The sequence below is a fragment of the Meleagris gallopavo genome, chromosome 20 (assembly GCF_000146605.3).
Source record: "Meleagris gallopavo isolate NT-WF06-2002-E0010 breed Aviagen turkey brand Nicholas breeding stock chromosome 20, Turkey_5.1, whole genome shotgun sequence".
In the NCBI taxonomy this organism is placed as follows: domain Eukaryota; kingdom Metazoa; phylum Chordata; class Aves; order Galliformes; family Phasianidae; genus Meleagris; species Meleagris gallopavo.
The window spans coordinates 6,080,928-6,096,589 of NC_015030.2; the positions used below are offsets into that span (position 1 = coordinate 6,080,928).

At 49.5% G+C, this 15,662-nt stretch overlaps 1 protein-coding gene across 1 annotated transcript in view; it reads left to right on the forward strand.

Moving 5' to 3' along the window:
* Positions 1 to 577: 577 nt before the first annotated feature.
* LOC100541117 (regulator of G-protein signaling 9) overlaps positions 578 to 15,662 on the forward strand; it is a 24,219-nt gene continuing 9,134 nt past the window's right edge. Inside the window, exon 1 of the mRNA XM_019621713.2 lies at positions 578 to 759. Within this exon, the coding sequence (XP_019477258.2) occupies positions 578 to 759 (182 nt within the window). The remainder of the gene's footprint in view (positions 760 to 15,662) is intronic.

Sequence of the window (15,662 nt, forward strand, 5' to 3'; positions counted from 1 at the left end):
AGGGCTTTGGTAACTGAGTCTGAGCCGTTGCAGCATCAGCTGGAGACATGGGGCTTCAGTCTGAGATGTGACGGTCACAGGGGCTTGAGCTCATTGTCTGATTAGCTGGGCACCCCAGCAGCTCGTGCCGTTGTGCCATTCATAGCCAGAATAGCAGGCACTGTGTGTGGACAAACTGATGTCTTCTACAGCAGTGTGTCAGCCTGGTGCAGCAACCCCACTGAGGCCTGCAGTAACGAGCCTGGTGCATTCCATGTGCAAACAGCTCCTTCACATGCAAGTCATAACTCCGCCCTCCTGCAGGAGCTGTGGGACCAGCAGGCAGTGATGAGGCCCCATCCTCACATCTGGGGACACAACCAGGCCTGACCAAACCTCTCCTTTTCCTCCCCACATCCACACCTCTCCTCCCCAGCCCCTCATCCAGCCGTCTACGTCGGCCCCAGCAGGCTGCCCCCCAGCCCCACGGCCCTGCCCCCCGCCCATCAGCATGGCACTGGAGAGCACCGAGCCGCAGCAGGAGCCCAGCAGTGCCAGGCACAGCCATGTTCTCTTAGCCGCCGGGAAGGCGGAAGCCATGGCGCCCAGCAGGCCCCGCGTGGCCACGCTCTCCTTTGGCCGCTTCCCAAAGAGGGGCTGCCTCAACTCAGCCGTCTTGGCCACGCTGTTGCTGAGATGCCCAGCCGTGTCCCATGGAAAGGTGCAGCCGCTGGGCGGGAAGGAGCGGCAGGTGCAGCGGAGCAGCACGGCGGTCAGCAGGTAGGCGCCATGGCGGGAGGCGTCTCTGAATGGCGGCCGCCAACTGCTCTGCTGAAGGCAGCTAACCACGTTGCTCCTCGTGCTTGCTGTCTGTGTGCAGCGTTTCCTCTGATGGCCGGGAGGTGCTGGCGGTTCTGCTGCACTCATGTCTCCTGGCGATGGTGTAAAGCTCCCAGGTCTTCCGATCCCTGAGTTTTGAAGACCACTTGTGCGTTTGTGTCAGTGTTGGGTCTCGAGCTCTGGTTCAGGAGCCAAAAATGATCCAAAAGTCAGAGGAGACTCAAAAGTAGTGAGGAAGCAGAAATCCTGAGAGAGAACCTTGGAAATGTTTGTTGTTTTGGAGCGGGACGCTGTGAGAATGGGGATTTTGGGGCAGTCTGTCACTGCTCAGACCTATTCCTGGCTTTGTCCTGTGGTAAATTGATGTGCTCTCAACCTCTACATTAATGTATGTGTATTTTATAACCAGCCATGCTGCAGTCAGACAGGATGAGTCCATACTGTAAATCCAGAACCTGAGGGCTCTTTATCCGCCGGGCTGTGCTGTACAGCAGTTTTGTTTCTGAGGAATCAGAGTGCACCTTTTCTGCAGTTTTCTTCATCTTCCATCTATGTGGGCTTGTGCCCAGGGGTTTTGCTTTGGGGCTTGGGGGTTGAACTGTAGGAAACTCAAAGCCAGACTCCATGCTGCGTGCTCGCTGCCTCAGAGAGCACATCGGAAAATGCCTTGTGCGTGATGAATCTTTATTTCACAACACAGCTTCTTCCAAATAAAAATGGACATTCCTCTGGAGAGCCGAATCTGCCCCATAGACTCTGAGGGAGAGGATGGGCAGCAGCGGACCCATAAGGACTCTGCAAAGGAGGTCATCTGCCCATGGGAGAGCCCCACAGAACAGGACAGGGCTGGGTAACCAGCAGCCCCCGAAGCAGATGGGATATCACCTGTTAAGAAATGCTGCTCACTGAGATGATGAGCTCTGCCACATATGGTTCAGTACCTGAGCTGTGCTGCTGAAGAAGTGCATTAGAGCTGTCCTTCAGCATCAAAGAAACTCAAACTACCACAGCTGTGAATAATGGGCTCTGATACACCCATGTGTTTGTAATTCAAGAATTCGAAGCATTTCTGGATTTTTTCCTTCCTATCTTTGGCATATTCAGATCCCTTCATTACAAACTTCTTGATAAATGAACTTCTTTTCTTGCCTTATAGCAGATGGAGAATTTATGTCCGTATATCCTGGAAAATGGTCTTATCTGAATTATTTTCGTGGCCATGAGGTGTCAGCACTCTGTACACAGCACAGCTGGAGCAGAGCTTGCAGGCATTTTTCAGAGCGGGACTAAGACTTCAAGCACCAAGTTCATTAAGAGCCAGCAAATAGTTGGGACAAAAAGAAAACAACGCTAAACCCTTCCTGAGAAGCCATGGAATGGTATAATTTCTTAATCAAATCCGCAAAGAATCCCAAAGAGCAAACAGTGCAGGAGGGCAGTAAATGCTCCTGAGCACTTCTCTATGAACTCCACTTTACCTTTTGTGACTTCTCAGCGCCAGGATGGGTCCTGAAATCACAAAGAGGACAGCACTCGTGCAGCAAATGAGGAGGGCAGCAGCAAGTCTACGTTGCATTTTGAGCCTCTCCAAGCTTAGACTGAGGCATTGCCACCATTTAAATCTGTGTTGTTCTCAGGAGTATTAGAACACTGCTTTCCATACCATGTGCAGTGTTTCAAGATGTATTACAGGATGTTTTTTTGTGGAGGAGTTTCTCAGGTGTGTGTAGTGTGGGCCGTTATTCTGTGAATTGCCATGTGGCCTTTGACTTTCAGTGCTGCTATTTCATACTTCTAATTGTAAATGGAGCTTTACCTATGTGGCTGACATTGTCCATCATGCAGACTTCTGCTGTAGGATGTAAAGTCTCTCTTCCACCGTGCTCAGTGGTCCCCACCCCATGACAGGAGGTAAAGCTGCTGATCAGTACATCGTATGGGGCTGACTTTGCAGAGCTTAGATTCGTGGAACCATAGAATAGAATCATAGAATCATTCAGGTTGGAAAAGACCTCCAAGATCTCCAAGTCCAACCTCAACCCATCCCACCATGACCACTGACCACATCTCTCAGTGCCACATTTGCATGGCTCTGAAACACCTCCAGGGAACGGTGATTCCCCCACCTCCCCGGGCAGTCAGTCTGTGTGCAGAAAACACAGCCTGTTTGACTGACGTGCCAGGCTGTGAGAACCATCCTACATTTGGATGCTCCAAAATCTATAGCATCGTTCTTATCTTCAGAGTTCTCCCGATCTCAGGGCAGTTGGGGAAGAACAACAGACTGTGACATCTCCATTGCCACAGACTCTCCCAGAGGAGCAGAACCCTGCAGTACCCCAAAGCAGAGGTTCAGCAGGAGGCTGCTGCCTGCACTGTCCCTGTTTGTGCTGTGCAGTCACTAGAGGTGACCACTCATCCCCAGTGAGAGTAAAATGTGATGCCTTCTGTGACTGTTTTTGTTAAAATTGTTTCTCAGCTGCTCCTGATTTCTGGACTCGTATATATTTTTCCCCTACGTGGTCAATCTCAGGTGATCTGCACTACTTTCCTTCCTTATGGACCCCAGGCACCCACCGCCTGTGGGTTGGAAACCAGAGCTCCAGAGCCCCACGTCCCCACTGCCACTCAGTGCTCACACGGTGACACCTGAGGCTCACAGCCCCGTTGGAGGCCGGGCATGTTGGAGTCAGAGTGCTTTCAGCTCCAGCAGTTCAGATCCCCTCGCTGTGCAGTAGCCCATTTAAAGCCGCCTGGAGTCACCTGGAGGAATTAGCTCACTGCAGCAACTTACACATCCAGAGTATTCCGATAATGCGAGGGATGTGTGAGGTTAATGACTGGAAAAAGTGATCGCTCCCTGTGGGCAGTTTCTCAGAAAACTCCCTGCTGTTTGGCTGAGAGAAGAAAGGAGTCAGCAGCGGTGCTGAGGATCCCAGTGCCCTGCTCACTGCCTGCTGTAGGAGGGGGCACACAGCAAGCGCTGGGAGAGCTCTGTGCCTGAGCTGCCATGCTGCCATTGGGCTCCAGGTATGGTTTGAATGCATGGGGAAGGATGAAAGATGGCACTTAATAAATGTTCTGCTCCCTGGTGGAGGTCCTGTGCCATGTGCCAGTTCCGGCTCCTCCAGCCTCCTTTGTTCAGCCTGCCCCACAGGCACTGGGGTTTGTTGTGATCATATGTTTATACTTTCCTTGTCCTCTCTTGGCTACAAGGGAGGATTCTGGGCTTCCCCACATCCCGGGCTGCCTCCCAGAAACCTCAAGGGGATTCTGTTGAGACGGGATGGGAGCAGCGGGCAGTGCTGACAGCTCTGCCACCTCCAGGGCTGCCCCTCAATGGGCACACAGTGCTGGTATGACCCAAAGGCTGGAGTGCGGGAAGTCTGAGCCCCTGTTAAAATACCCAAATTAAAAACTGTTCTCCAGGTGATGGATGTCTCTCAAATCTTCCCCCAAACCTGACATTTCGCTCTCTTCTTTCCAGCTGGGACACAAACACCAAAAGCATCAAGCACCTCTTTTATTTTTTTCCCTCAAGTCTCTGACTCTGCATTGCTCAAACCTCATTAATTTAAAAATGGAACAAAGAACGCTCAGCATCCCACAGGATCAGGCCTCGGGAGCAGGAAGCACCGGTTGGCTCAGGAGAAAACTGGTTCCCATGGGATTCGTGGGGAGGTTTTGACAGGCTGTGCAGTGGGATGGCTCTGTAAGCAGGCTTGTCCTGCCCAAAATGCTGCTGTGGGGAACAGCTGGCCCAGAGCATCACTGCATCCCCAGCTGAGAGGCGAACCTAGCGGTGTAAAAGTTCTGTGGCTGGAACTCACCTCTGCAGCGTGGCATCCTGGAATAGGATCAGTTCAGGGCATCCTCACCCCTACCTCTGAACTTCTGAGTATCTGAATGCTGATAAATACATTATTAATCAGCTTTTTTGGGGTGCGGAGCCTCAGGGATGCAGGAGGAAATCCAGGCAGTGGGGGAGTTTTCCCCTTGCCTCCAGGGATTTGTTTTATGGATTTTGCACTATGCCTGGCCTGGAAGCAGAGGTAAGCACCTCATAGGATCCCTTTTGGGCTGCAGGTTCCCAAATCTCTTCTACACCACACCAAAGAGGAAAAAATAAGCTATTGCAAGTGAGTTTACCTTTTAAAATTCATGTTGCCATAGCAGCTTAGCACACTGTCTCAAGTCCTCTTTCTTGGAAAACTTTGATCACCATGAAAACAGAATTATGTTGTTCTCCAACATGTTCTACATATAAATATACCAAAGTTCCCATAGTTCATGCTTCAGCATCTCTGCAAAGACCTCTTTTATTGCTCCCTCACAGCACTTCCCAGGCCAGAGGACAGCACTGGGCTCTACAGCAGTGTGAAGCCATGCCCCCAGTGCTCATCTATCAGCTCAGCTTTTGCTTCCAGCAGTTTCCAACACACACTGGTACAACACAGCACTGAGCCCAGCTGCCAATCCTTCCCCATGGGTGGCAGCAAAACTTCCCTCCCTTGGCTCTGCTCTTTGCCCACCAGCTCCATCCTTCCCTGGAATATCACAAGGGGACACCTAAATTTATTCTCAGCATCCTCCTTGCTGGAGCAGCTCTTGCTCCTACACCTTCCCTCTGTTGCACTGTGCTGGGAGCAATGGGAGGAGTTTTCATAATCACATCACTTCAAACCCTGCTCGGAGCAATCTTTTTGCTTTCATTGCGTGTCCCATTTTCTGGTTGCATTCATGCTAGCAATACTGGAAGTGAGCAAAGAAAGAAAAAAAATTAGACTGGACAGGGATAAATTTGCAACAACAACCTATGGAGTCATTGGGTTAAACAGCACATTAACCCAAGCTGCCATCCCGCTGTTGTTGTTTGCATGAATCCATCTCCCCACACCAGGTGAGACCCTTCCAGACCAGGACTGGGAGAGGGCAGTGGGATTTCTATTAGTGTGCACAGCCAGACTTCTTCTCGTTCAGCTTTTTTTTCTTCTTTTTCCCAATCAACTGAAGGGAAAAAAAAAATAAATAAAAAGGAGAAGAAAAAATTGGGGTAAAAGTTGAAGAACACTTTAATTTATAAGAAAAAGAACTAAATAATTGATGTAGTCATGGTGCCAAAGGTAATTTCTGCTGCTCCCTCTATCTCACAAAGACATTTAGCATTGATTGAGATCAAAGTATCAAAAACCCCTGCTGCTGAGCTGAAAGGCAAAACTTTCGGCTGCCTTTCTCCGCTCTAATAATATCGTCTTTATGTAGTTAATAAACTGCACACTTCAGTCAAACTATATCATTACAGAAGACTTAGGGAGCTAATAATTTAAAAGCAAAGAATTGCCTCTGTTCTTCGCTTTGAACTAAACAACATTCTGTTGAATGAAGGGGACATCAAAGCTTTGTTACTATTACCAATGTGGCTGGAGCATAGGGCCGCACAGAGTGTGTACTTCAGTCATCAAGAGAAAAAAAAAGAAAGATTAAAGAAATTGGCTTATCAACCCACAGGCAGAACCAGGTGTTTTCTTTTCTGCTGTGCAAGCATCAGGTGGTTTGCTTATCAATGAGTTTTCTTGTTAAATAAATGTACATGACTTAGACTGGTCCCTCCCATCCCGGCTGTGGCCCTTTTATTTTCTTTGGAAAACATGGGATGGTGGCTGTTTGTTGGCCAACCGGGCCTTCTCACAGGGACTGCCTCTGATTGCTGCGCCACTTTGCTCCACGTGTGCCACGGGGCAGCAACACAAAGTCCATGGCCACAAAAGGGCCTGGTCCAGCCCCAGCTTCTTCCCCTTGGATGTTGCTCCGTTGCTCGTTTCTGAAAGCGTTGTCACAAGAATGAGAATCAGCACAGAATCACAGAATGGCCTGGGTTGAAAAGGACCTCAAAAATCATCTAGTTTCAACCCCGGTGCCATGGGCAGGGTTGCCAGTCGCCAGACCAGGCTGCCCAGAACCACATCCAGCCTGGCCTTGAATGCTCTTAGGGATGGGGTGCATGGAACAGCGGATTTTCTTTGGCCTTTGCACATATCTAAATACAGAGAGTTTTCCCTGGGGCAATAGGAGAGTGAAAGTGTGATCCAAGGGGACTTTCCATGATGCCAACTTGGACCTTCCACACCCTTAGGTTGGCGATGCTCAAATATGGGGCTGTGATGTGAACTCTGCGTTGTTCTTTTGGTGCCTGATGGGGTCAACAGCTGAGAACAGGGCCTCTCACCCCTCCTGCTCACACCTCACAGCCCTGATGCTCCCCTGGGTATTCCAGGCAGATCTCAGAGCCAACAGTTTGGTGTGGGCTCTATTATGGGATGCTTCTACTTCTTAAATGCTGCTTTTCATTTGCATCAAAACCTCTCCTTGCTTCTTGGCGGTCTGGATCTTATCCCCTATTAAAGACTGGAATTTAAAGAAGCAGAAAATAATGGCTTATTTCAAAGTAACAATTCAACTGCTTTTTGAAGCGGTGTCCTTATTCAAAACCACTTAAATTTATACATATTTCCAAGTCTTTATTATCCTCAGAGGCTGAACCAATTTGGATCTTGATTTCTGCGAGCGTTCTCCTTGATTTCTGCATCAGAAAGTTGAGATGTGAGCAGACGGGACGTTAACCATAGGTAACTAATGGCTTCCTGAGAACTATTGCTTCCGTTGTTCCTTAAAATACTTTGCAAAGCCTATTAAGGTGGAGAAAAACTTCATATCAAACAGACTTCTGCGAAGGGACAATCTTCTGCTTTTTGTCCTGTGGAATAGCAGGCTGGAGCTTGTGCCAGAGCACACATAGAGATGTGTGCATGTGCTGTTGGACTGCACTCACTGCAATGGAAGTGGCTTCACTGTGCACTGAGGACAATATTTTAGCCCTGCTGAAGTTGCCTTTCATTTCAGTAGGACTGACACCTTTCTCTGCAAAGTGGAAGCGATTCTTCCAGCAGGTACACTTATGGCTGACGTACATCTAACGACCAGAATAATGGAAACTGCACTTTAAACATAGAGCAGCTTGCCCATCACTGCTTGCCTTCTGCAGAAGCAGTGGTGAAGACAACCTCATGGGTCATCTCTCAGACAGCCTGAGCCAAAGGACCCCTGACGTGCTCTGCTCAATGCGTACGGACAGTCTCTAATGGGATCTGTTGGGCAAAATACCCACGGTTTGCACACAGAAATTAATGTTCAGTGGGTATTTCAGACAACCCGTAGAGCAAAGTATCCAACACAGTTTCTGGAGAATAGTATCTGTCCATCTGTCTGTTTATCTGTCTACCTACAGGCAGATTCATTCACAGAATGATAATTTCTGCAGCCTTTAGAAGTACTCCCACATCCACACAGCTCTGTGAGCCAGCACGGTGCTGAGAAAGGCTTTCCAGTTGGGCAGGGATGCAGAGCTAAAGGCTCTTGAGCCAACCTGCGCAAGATCTGGCAATACAAAGAAAAGAAAGTGACTCTGATGGGAGTGCAAGGCAGAGTGAGGCTGTCTTTAGCCTTTACCAAAACCACTGTCAGTGCTTTTGCCTTTTCACAGCACAGCTCTTCGCAAAGCTAATTGGGTTAGTGCCTTGCAGGGGGTTTTCAGTGTCTGCAGGAGATGGGCTGCTGCAAACACCTTCCCCTTCAAGGCGCACAGCGTTGCCTTTTTCACACCACAGCTCTCTCCCTGGCTTCTGTTCTCGAAAAGCAAAAGTCCCAGGCTGTTCTTCAGTATCAGCCATTACAGCATTTCAGTTCTTTCCTCCCAGCCATTTTCAAATGTTCAACTTAAAAGGAAGATGTTTCATTTTAGGCCAAATTCCCCCCTCCTCTTCCTTTCCCCTCTCTTCTCCTTCCCCCCTCCTGCCTTTCTCTGGAAGAAGAACAAAGTCATTCAAATCAGGAAGCTGAGGAACTCCATGTACACTTTCCACTGGGACCTCAATCCCTACTGGTTTGGCTTGATTTGATTGAAGTGTAATTTAATCCTTCACCATTTGTCATAATGTCATTTATGTATAAAAACAACACCGCATCCAAATGTCAGATGAGCAGTGAGGAGCTCTCTGGGAGGCACAGAGCCCAGCGGGGCGGGCTGTGTGCTGGGGATGGAGGGGCCACGTCCCCACTGGGGCCAGTGCTGCTGGGACGGAGGGTCTGCACTCACAGATGGGGTGATGGTGAGCACATCCATGCACGTGTTGGTGAAAATACCATGGGAACAGTGCAGTGGTGGTGATAGCATTGGGCTATTGCCCTCCATTGCCCGCAGGAGTGCGGTAGGGCTGCACTCTGTAGCTCAAACCATTGAGTGGAAACCACTGAAGAGGAAAGGAAAGAAAGGAAATGGCACTGCAATCAGAATTTCCTTCCATCGTGTCTGGGTTTCTTCCATCCCCTTCGCAGTGACCTCTATATTTTTGGGTTCGCCTCCAAACATTCACACCTGCCAGCAGCCCAGCACAAGGGGAACAGAGAGGCGTTGGGAAAGCTCTCAACCAGAAGCCCTAAGGATTATCTTCAGCTCGGTGTCTTGCTGAGGCAAGGTTTGCTCCCTGCATGGCACTCAGAGGAGCTGACCCCTACTTTGAGTACAGTACCCACAGACCCCCATCCCCCTGCCACCACCCCCTCCTGGGGACTGGGATGCTGTGAGCTGCCCAGGGGAACGGGGGCTTCTTGGAAGCACTGAGCAGCAGGAGAAGTATTGAGGAGCGTGCAAGGACCCCCCAACTTCCCACCACCCTGCTCTGTCCCCTCTCTCTAATAGCAGTGCAGAGTACCTATGCCCAACACTTGTCAAAAATTAAAGCAGAACCTTCCTTCAAATGCTCCATCTGTGCTTCACTGCCAGAAAAGCGATTCTTCCTCCCCCAGAAAATTTGCATTTAAAATTCCAAATATGCACTTTTCTCAGACGAAAGAATGTGTGTTCCTGCTTTCAAGTCAGGCTCTCCATGACCTCTAAGTTTTAATATTTTCAGCAAAGTGTCATTTGACAATTCAAATACAGTCAGTAAGCACAGAAAAGTAAATGTCCTTTAAGATAAGCGCGCATTATATTGAGAGCTGGTGATGAGAAGATTTCACCTACAGCTAGAGACTTCACAGCAATATGTATGACTCTCTGCATATTAAAAAGTGCTTTGGTGAAATATTGGTATTTCCAGATTTCAGCTTCACCGGTGCTAATATATTCCCTCTGTTTAATTTGTAGGGAAGTGTGCGGAGAGATTTCACTGTTTGGCTTTGGCTTTTCAATTAAAAAGAAAGCAGTGCTCAAACGCAGCTTGCAGCAGATCTCCAGGTCCGGACGGATGGAACCACACTGCCCACCACCTGTGTTGAGCTGGAGTTGGGCGCTGGGCCCTGTCTTCATCTGTGGGTGCCCTGTGCTCTCCTTTGGGCTCCCCAGTTTCCTTGCATCCCTTTGGCTTCATGGCTAGCAGAAGGCTCGCTCAGATTCTGCACACCCATCCCTCCAAGCAACGCTCAACACACAGATCTTGTCACAATAATTAATAGACCTCCCTGCAGCCCCTGGTAATCCATCCCAGGGCTGCACAGCACCGGCTCTGTTTTGCTTAGGTACATGTGAGCCTTTGAGCTGCCCCAAACAGAGCCTTTTTCATGGAGCTGATTCATTCAACACCTTATAAGGGCTGCGGGCGCAGGGAGGGGGCACGTTTACACAGATGCTAGTGTCTCAGGACGTGCTAGCAGGTGTCTCCTAACTTTACGCAGACCACCCTCACACTAAAGGGACTCTTTTGCTTTGAGCCTGTTTGAGTTACAGGGCTTTGGTCTTCCAGTTCCTGCTCAGCAGACGATTTATGGCGTTGCTCATTGATAACGCCCCTGGAAGCAGAGGGACGGCTGTCAGCCCCCAGTGTGGGGTTCAGAGCGGCCCCTGATAGCTGAAGTTCCCCAAACATGCCATTCCAGCAGCTTTCTACGGCAAGGAAAACAACAGCAGCCCGGGGGCTGAGGGGTTTTTGGCTGTTTGTTTGTTTATTTAAAAAGGGGGGTGGGGAGGAAGAGCTAATGATAGGTTTAAGCAAACAGTTTCCTCTGAATTTGGCCGTTTTCTCTTTCTGAGGTCATATGACAGCTGAGATTACATGATTAGAGACGTTTTTAAGGCATTCCTTCAGCCTCAAGAGGGGAGGAGGGCAAATATTTGGGGATTGCTCTGTGTGGCTCAGGAACACACATCTGAGCAGCTCTCTTGTGCAGGGCGATCGATGGTGGAGGGCAGTGCCTCTCTGGGGGGGATGAAGCTGAGGAAGAGCAGGAGGCCCCACGCTGTGCCAGGTATGGGACAGGCTGCTGCCCAGCTGAGGTCATTTCTTGCTGTTCTCTCAAACCTCTCCACCTTTCTGCATTCAGATCGGTGAGGGCACCACCGCGGGGTGCTGTGCTCCATCCGTGCCAACGCACAGGCAGTGTGTCCCTTTGCCACAGCAGAGAAAACCTGGTCTGCTTCCATTCTACTCATGTATCAATGGGGAGAAAGTGTTCCCTGTGCAACTGCCGTGCTTGGAAATCCCACCCCAAAGAGGTGGTCTCTGCCTCAACTCTCTGCTGCTTCATCCCCACCATGTTGTTCATCATTGCCGCCACTGCTCCTTGTCACCCCATGGCCCTCATTCATTCCCTTGCTCTAGGAGAGAGAAATCAGCCTGGAAGCATCTGGAAACAAAGATTAGTTCTCTTTCACATCGGTGTGAACACAGGATGGCAATTAGGATTTCAGCTGATGATCCAGGGGTTCTGGATGCACCATTCAATACAAAGCGGAGAGTGCACCGTTGCAGGTTGCATACCAGCTGCTACCAGTTAAAGAATGAATATATAACTGGTGCAACAAGGGACAGCCACAATATTCATCTTCATCCCCTGCTCTACCAGCTCCCACTGGAAAGGAAAGGGGGAAGATCTGCTGCCCAGGGGCATTGGCTGCATTTATTCTTGGCTGTATGATAACTTCATGCTTCAGCCCTCATCCTTCAGTTCCCAGTTTTGCTCCTACAGATGTAGAGGCACCCGTTAGCCACACTGACCACACTTGGGTCAAGCACCAGACCAATGTCACCTGGTGCCACACGTGAAGGGTCCCAGGCAGCTGGAAGATGTCTCCCACACCCAGCTCCCTGCTCCGTTGTGCTGTAAGAGTGAACCTGGACAGACACGATAAAAATAAATGAGTTTGTTGTGCGTTTGAAATTAAATAATGCTTTAATAGCAGAATCCTTTTTTAAAGTTAGCAGTTAAGAGCAAGCGGTACTTCAGGCAATCCAGGCATCTGCCGCAGGGACTTTCCCTCGTAATTAGTTAATGAGCTTGATGTACTTTTCCCATCTAAGTAAGATGTCATCTTTTCAGAGTGGTAAAGTTTTGAGCCCCATTGGAGATGGGTTCCTGCCTGACCCCAGTCTGTGTGTCCTGCTAAGCTGGAAGCCACCTCTCCCTGCTTGTTTCTATGAAGAGCTCCCTGAAGCTGGAGGAGGCTGTGCCATCAGTCCCATGTCCACTCCTCCTATCTTCTGTCCCACATGCAGTGTTTGCACCCAACCCACCTGGCTGCCTCTTCAAACCAAACAGGGGTGAATGGCTGCACTGGGATTTCTGTTGGCCTCATTCCCTAGCTGACCCCATTTCTATATGCTCACCTTTTCATAGCTGGGCTCCAAAGCCTGGATGTGTTTCCTCCTAGCTTGCCATCGTGCTGATTGGATTTAAATATGAAAAGCATGACTCAGTGCAAGTTCAGACTTTGGCTAAAAGTGCAGGACGTGAAAAGGTGCTGGATTTTTTCGGTCTCTCATAAGGTCTTTTTTCCTCATCTCCTTTTGTGGTGGCCTTGAAAGGCTCTGATATAATGATCTCACACACAGCACTGTATTTCTCCTCCTGTTACGTAGAGATTTCCCAGCTAATTTTGCAATAAACTTCATTAAACTGCCATCCTCTGCCACGTGCTCTGGAGGATCTCACTGCCACATGATACAAGTGGCTGCTGCTTGCATATCTGCCTTGTACTAACACCTTCGTCTCCTGCAGCCTTTTGGCAAAGCTCAATGAGCTCATTCCTTGTCCTGCAGGATAAGGCCCCAGAGCCACCCAGGTCCCCTCCAGCGAGCAGTCTTTACCCCCACCCCACAATCCAGCCTTGTCTCTGCAGCTTCTGAGCTCCAGTTTGAGCTCCTCTGGTTTGGGAATGGAACTGCTGGAGTTTTGGACAACCAGAGCAGCCCACTGCACAGCATTCCTCCTTGTGCCCCCATTTGGAGGAGTGAGGTTGCAGAACACTCCCTTCTCCCCATAGAAGCTTCAGAATAAAGGGAGAAGGAAAGAAAAGGGCAGCACGCATGGATTTAGGACAGTCACCACCGCAAGCCACTGCCTTCTCCAACCCTTCTCTTATGTTTTCCAGAATCCCCCAGCCCAAGACCTCATGCGCAGCCCAGTGCTGTCAGCAGTGTTCTTCCCATTGTCTTCAGCTGGCCATAAATCCCAGTCCCTGAAGGTGAACCCCCAGCCACATCCCCTGCCCTGGCGCCAGGCATGACCCATGCCCGTAGCACTTTTTGGCATGAGACCCCACCTATATGACAAGGACAAAGGGGACAGTGGGTCACGCAGCACATTTTTATGGTCACATCGCTTCCTCATGCCCAGCCAGGAGAAGATTAATCAGGGATGAGGGGAGAAAGAGAGAACAAGCAGAACAAACCACACAAGGCGGCAGTCCAGCTCTAAGCCGTACCATCTTGTGGGTGCCTCTATAAGCACACATACGTAACACAGGGATGAACAGCAAGGAGATTCTGCCAGCCGAGCAGCACAAGGATGAGCTCAAAGCAACACTTCTGCTGCTGTCTTCCATTTGTAACTGGTTGTACATGTAAAGGCACTGCTCTGTGTTTCAAGATGTCTACATACCTACCCTCCCGCTCAGCTTTATGCAGATTAATTGCTGCTTTCCATTCCTTCTGCCATGTTTTGCTCTAACTCCCTGTTTGAACAAAAAACTAGAATTACAAAACCCAGCTGAAGCTTAATTGAAAACACCAAGTTCCATCTGGCCTCAAATAAATTACAGTCAAAGTTGCCATTTTAAAGAACAGTTGTTGTTGTTGTTGTTTTCTAATGCCAAACTATAAATCAGTTCAATTTGAGTTCAAACCAGCTCCAAATTGGGACCAGGTTCACTTGCAAAATTTGGGCAAAATGCTGAACTTGAAACAAGCCGGGCAAGCATGGGGCTGTGCAGTGAGCATTATCCCAGAGCTGTATGGCTAATGCTTGGAGCTGATTTGGGCCAGGTGGGGCTGTGGGGGGATGCCTTTGTCTTAGCAGTAGGGACACAGCTCAGGTGACTGCAGCAAACACAGCTGTCCTCGTTCCACCCTGACGATGCTGCTGGCCCTGCTCAGCCCTCCCTGAGCTGCCCTTAGCTGTGCTCATAGCACTGCCCAGCTCCTGCACTGGGGTGTAGGGGACCATGGGTACCCCATCTCTGTCCTGCATGGTGCTGGAGTAGTCCCACAGCAGCACAGCTTGCTCTTGTGAGTGTCTGCTGTAGAGCTGAAGGATGATGGGACCAGGAGAGCCTGATGCCCGAGCTGTGCAGGTAAGCAGAGTGCAGTGTGTGTGTATGGAGGTGTGCAAGGGCTGCTGCAAAGGTCCTGGCAGAGGTGAGTGTGTGTGTCCAGGAGAGCTGGTCCCTACAGTGACATGTTGTTTTATTTATTCCTAGAATAAGATGGTCTGAGACCTGTGTTTGTTTGTTTTTTTCTTTTAAATGTGTTGCTTAATGCTCACTTTTGGTCATGGAAGCAGTGTGTGTCTGTGTTTTACATTCTCCTCTGGCTTTTATTCCCCAGCCAGGTTTGGGTGCTGGGCTGGCACCAGCACTATGTGCTGTAGAACATTCTGAGTGCAGGGAGAGCATGGCCCTGAGGCACCAGGTGCATTCGACAGCTCTGTCCTGCCTCTCTGCAGCAGAGTGGCTGTTGAGGGGCTGTGAATAACACAGGAGAGGTCCTGTGGGATGGATTTGTTAAGGGAATCAGAAGTGAGATTACTCGGTGACACGAGCAATGAAAGCCTCTCTGAACACACTGGTGACTGGTGGAGTTAATTGTTGCGTAGAGCATGCGTAAATTGTCTGAGCAGAAGATGCTGCTGCCCTTGGGAGGGTGAATGCTTTATTTTTTGGTATTTTTCTTTAAGGCTGCACAACTCCGAGGCACAAACACTCAGCTGATCCCACTTCCTTTTTGGCTGACTCTGTGCCTTCTGGAGTTGAGCATCCTCCTGTGAAGTGTAAATGATGACTGACTTCTGATGATCAAAGGGCCTTGATAGACACATTTCAGCTACCTAGTTGATACCCAGACAGCGTTTCCTATCAGCGCTCGCATCCAAATGGATATTTCCAGAGCACTTACTACATTAATTCTCTTCAGGCAAGTAGGTTGATGGGATCCAGCCCTTCTTCGGGCCCCGTTCCTGCCACGTGTGTAAGTGCAGGTGGCCCTGCTGGTGTGGCACTGCCCCTGGGGCTCAGTGTGCTCTGGGCACGAGTGGGAACAAGTGCCTGGGAAAAGCATTAGTGCTGCGTCATGGTATTGTGAGTGCAGAAAGAGAAATACTTGTATGTGTGCACACAACTGCTATATGTATTCCAAACTTTTTATATTTTACATGTGTATATGCACACGCTTTATAAAAGGACAATTAATGCTAGTGTTCTCCTTGCTTTATTAAAGGAGGACTGCAGTTCACGGCACGTGGGGGAACGCATTGCTCTCCTCCCTTTCTGCTGCTTCCTTTTGCCTTTAGCCAGAGGA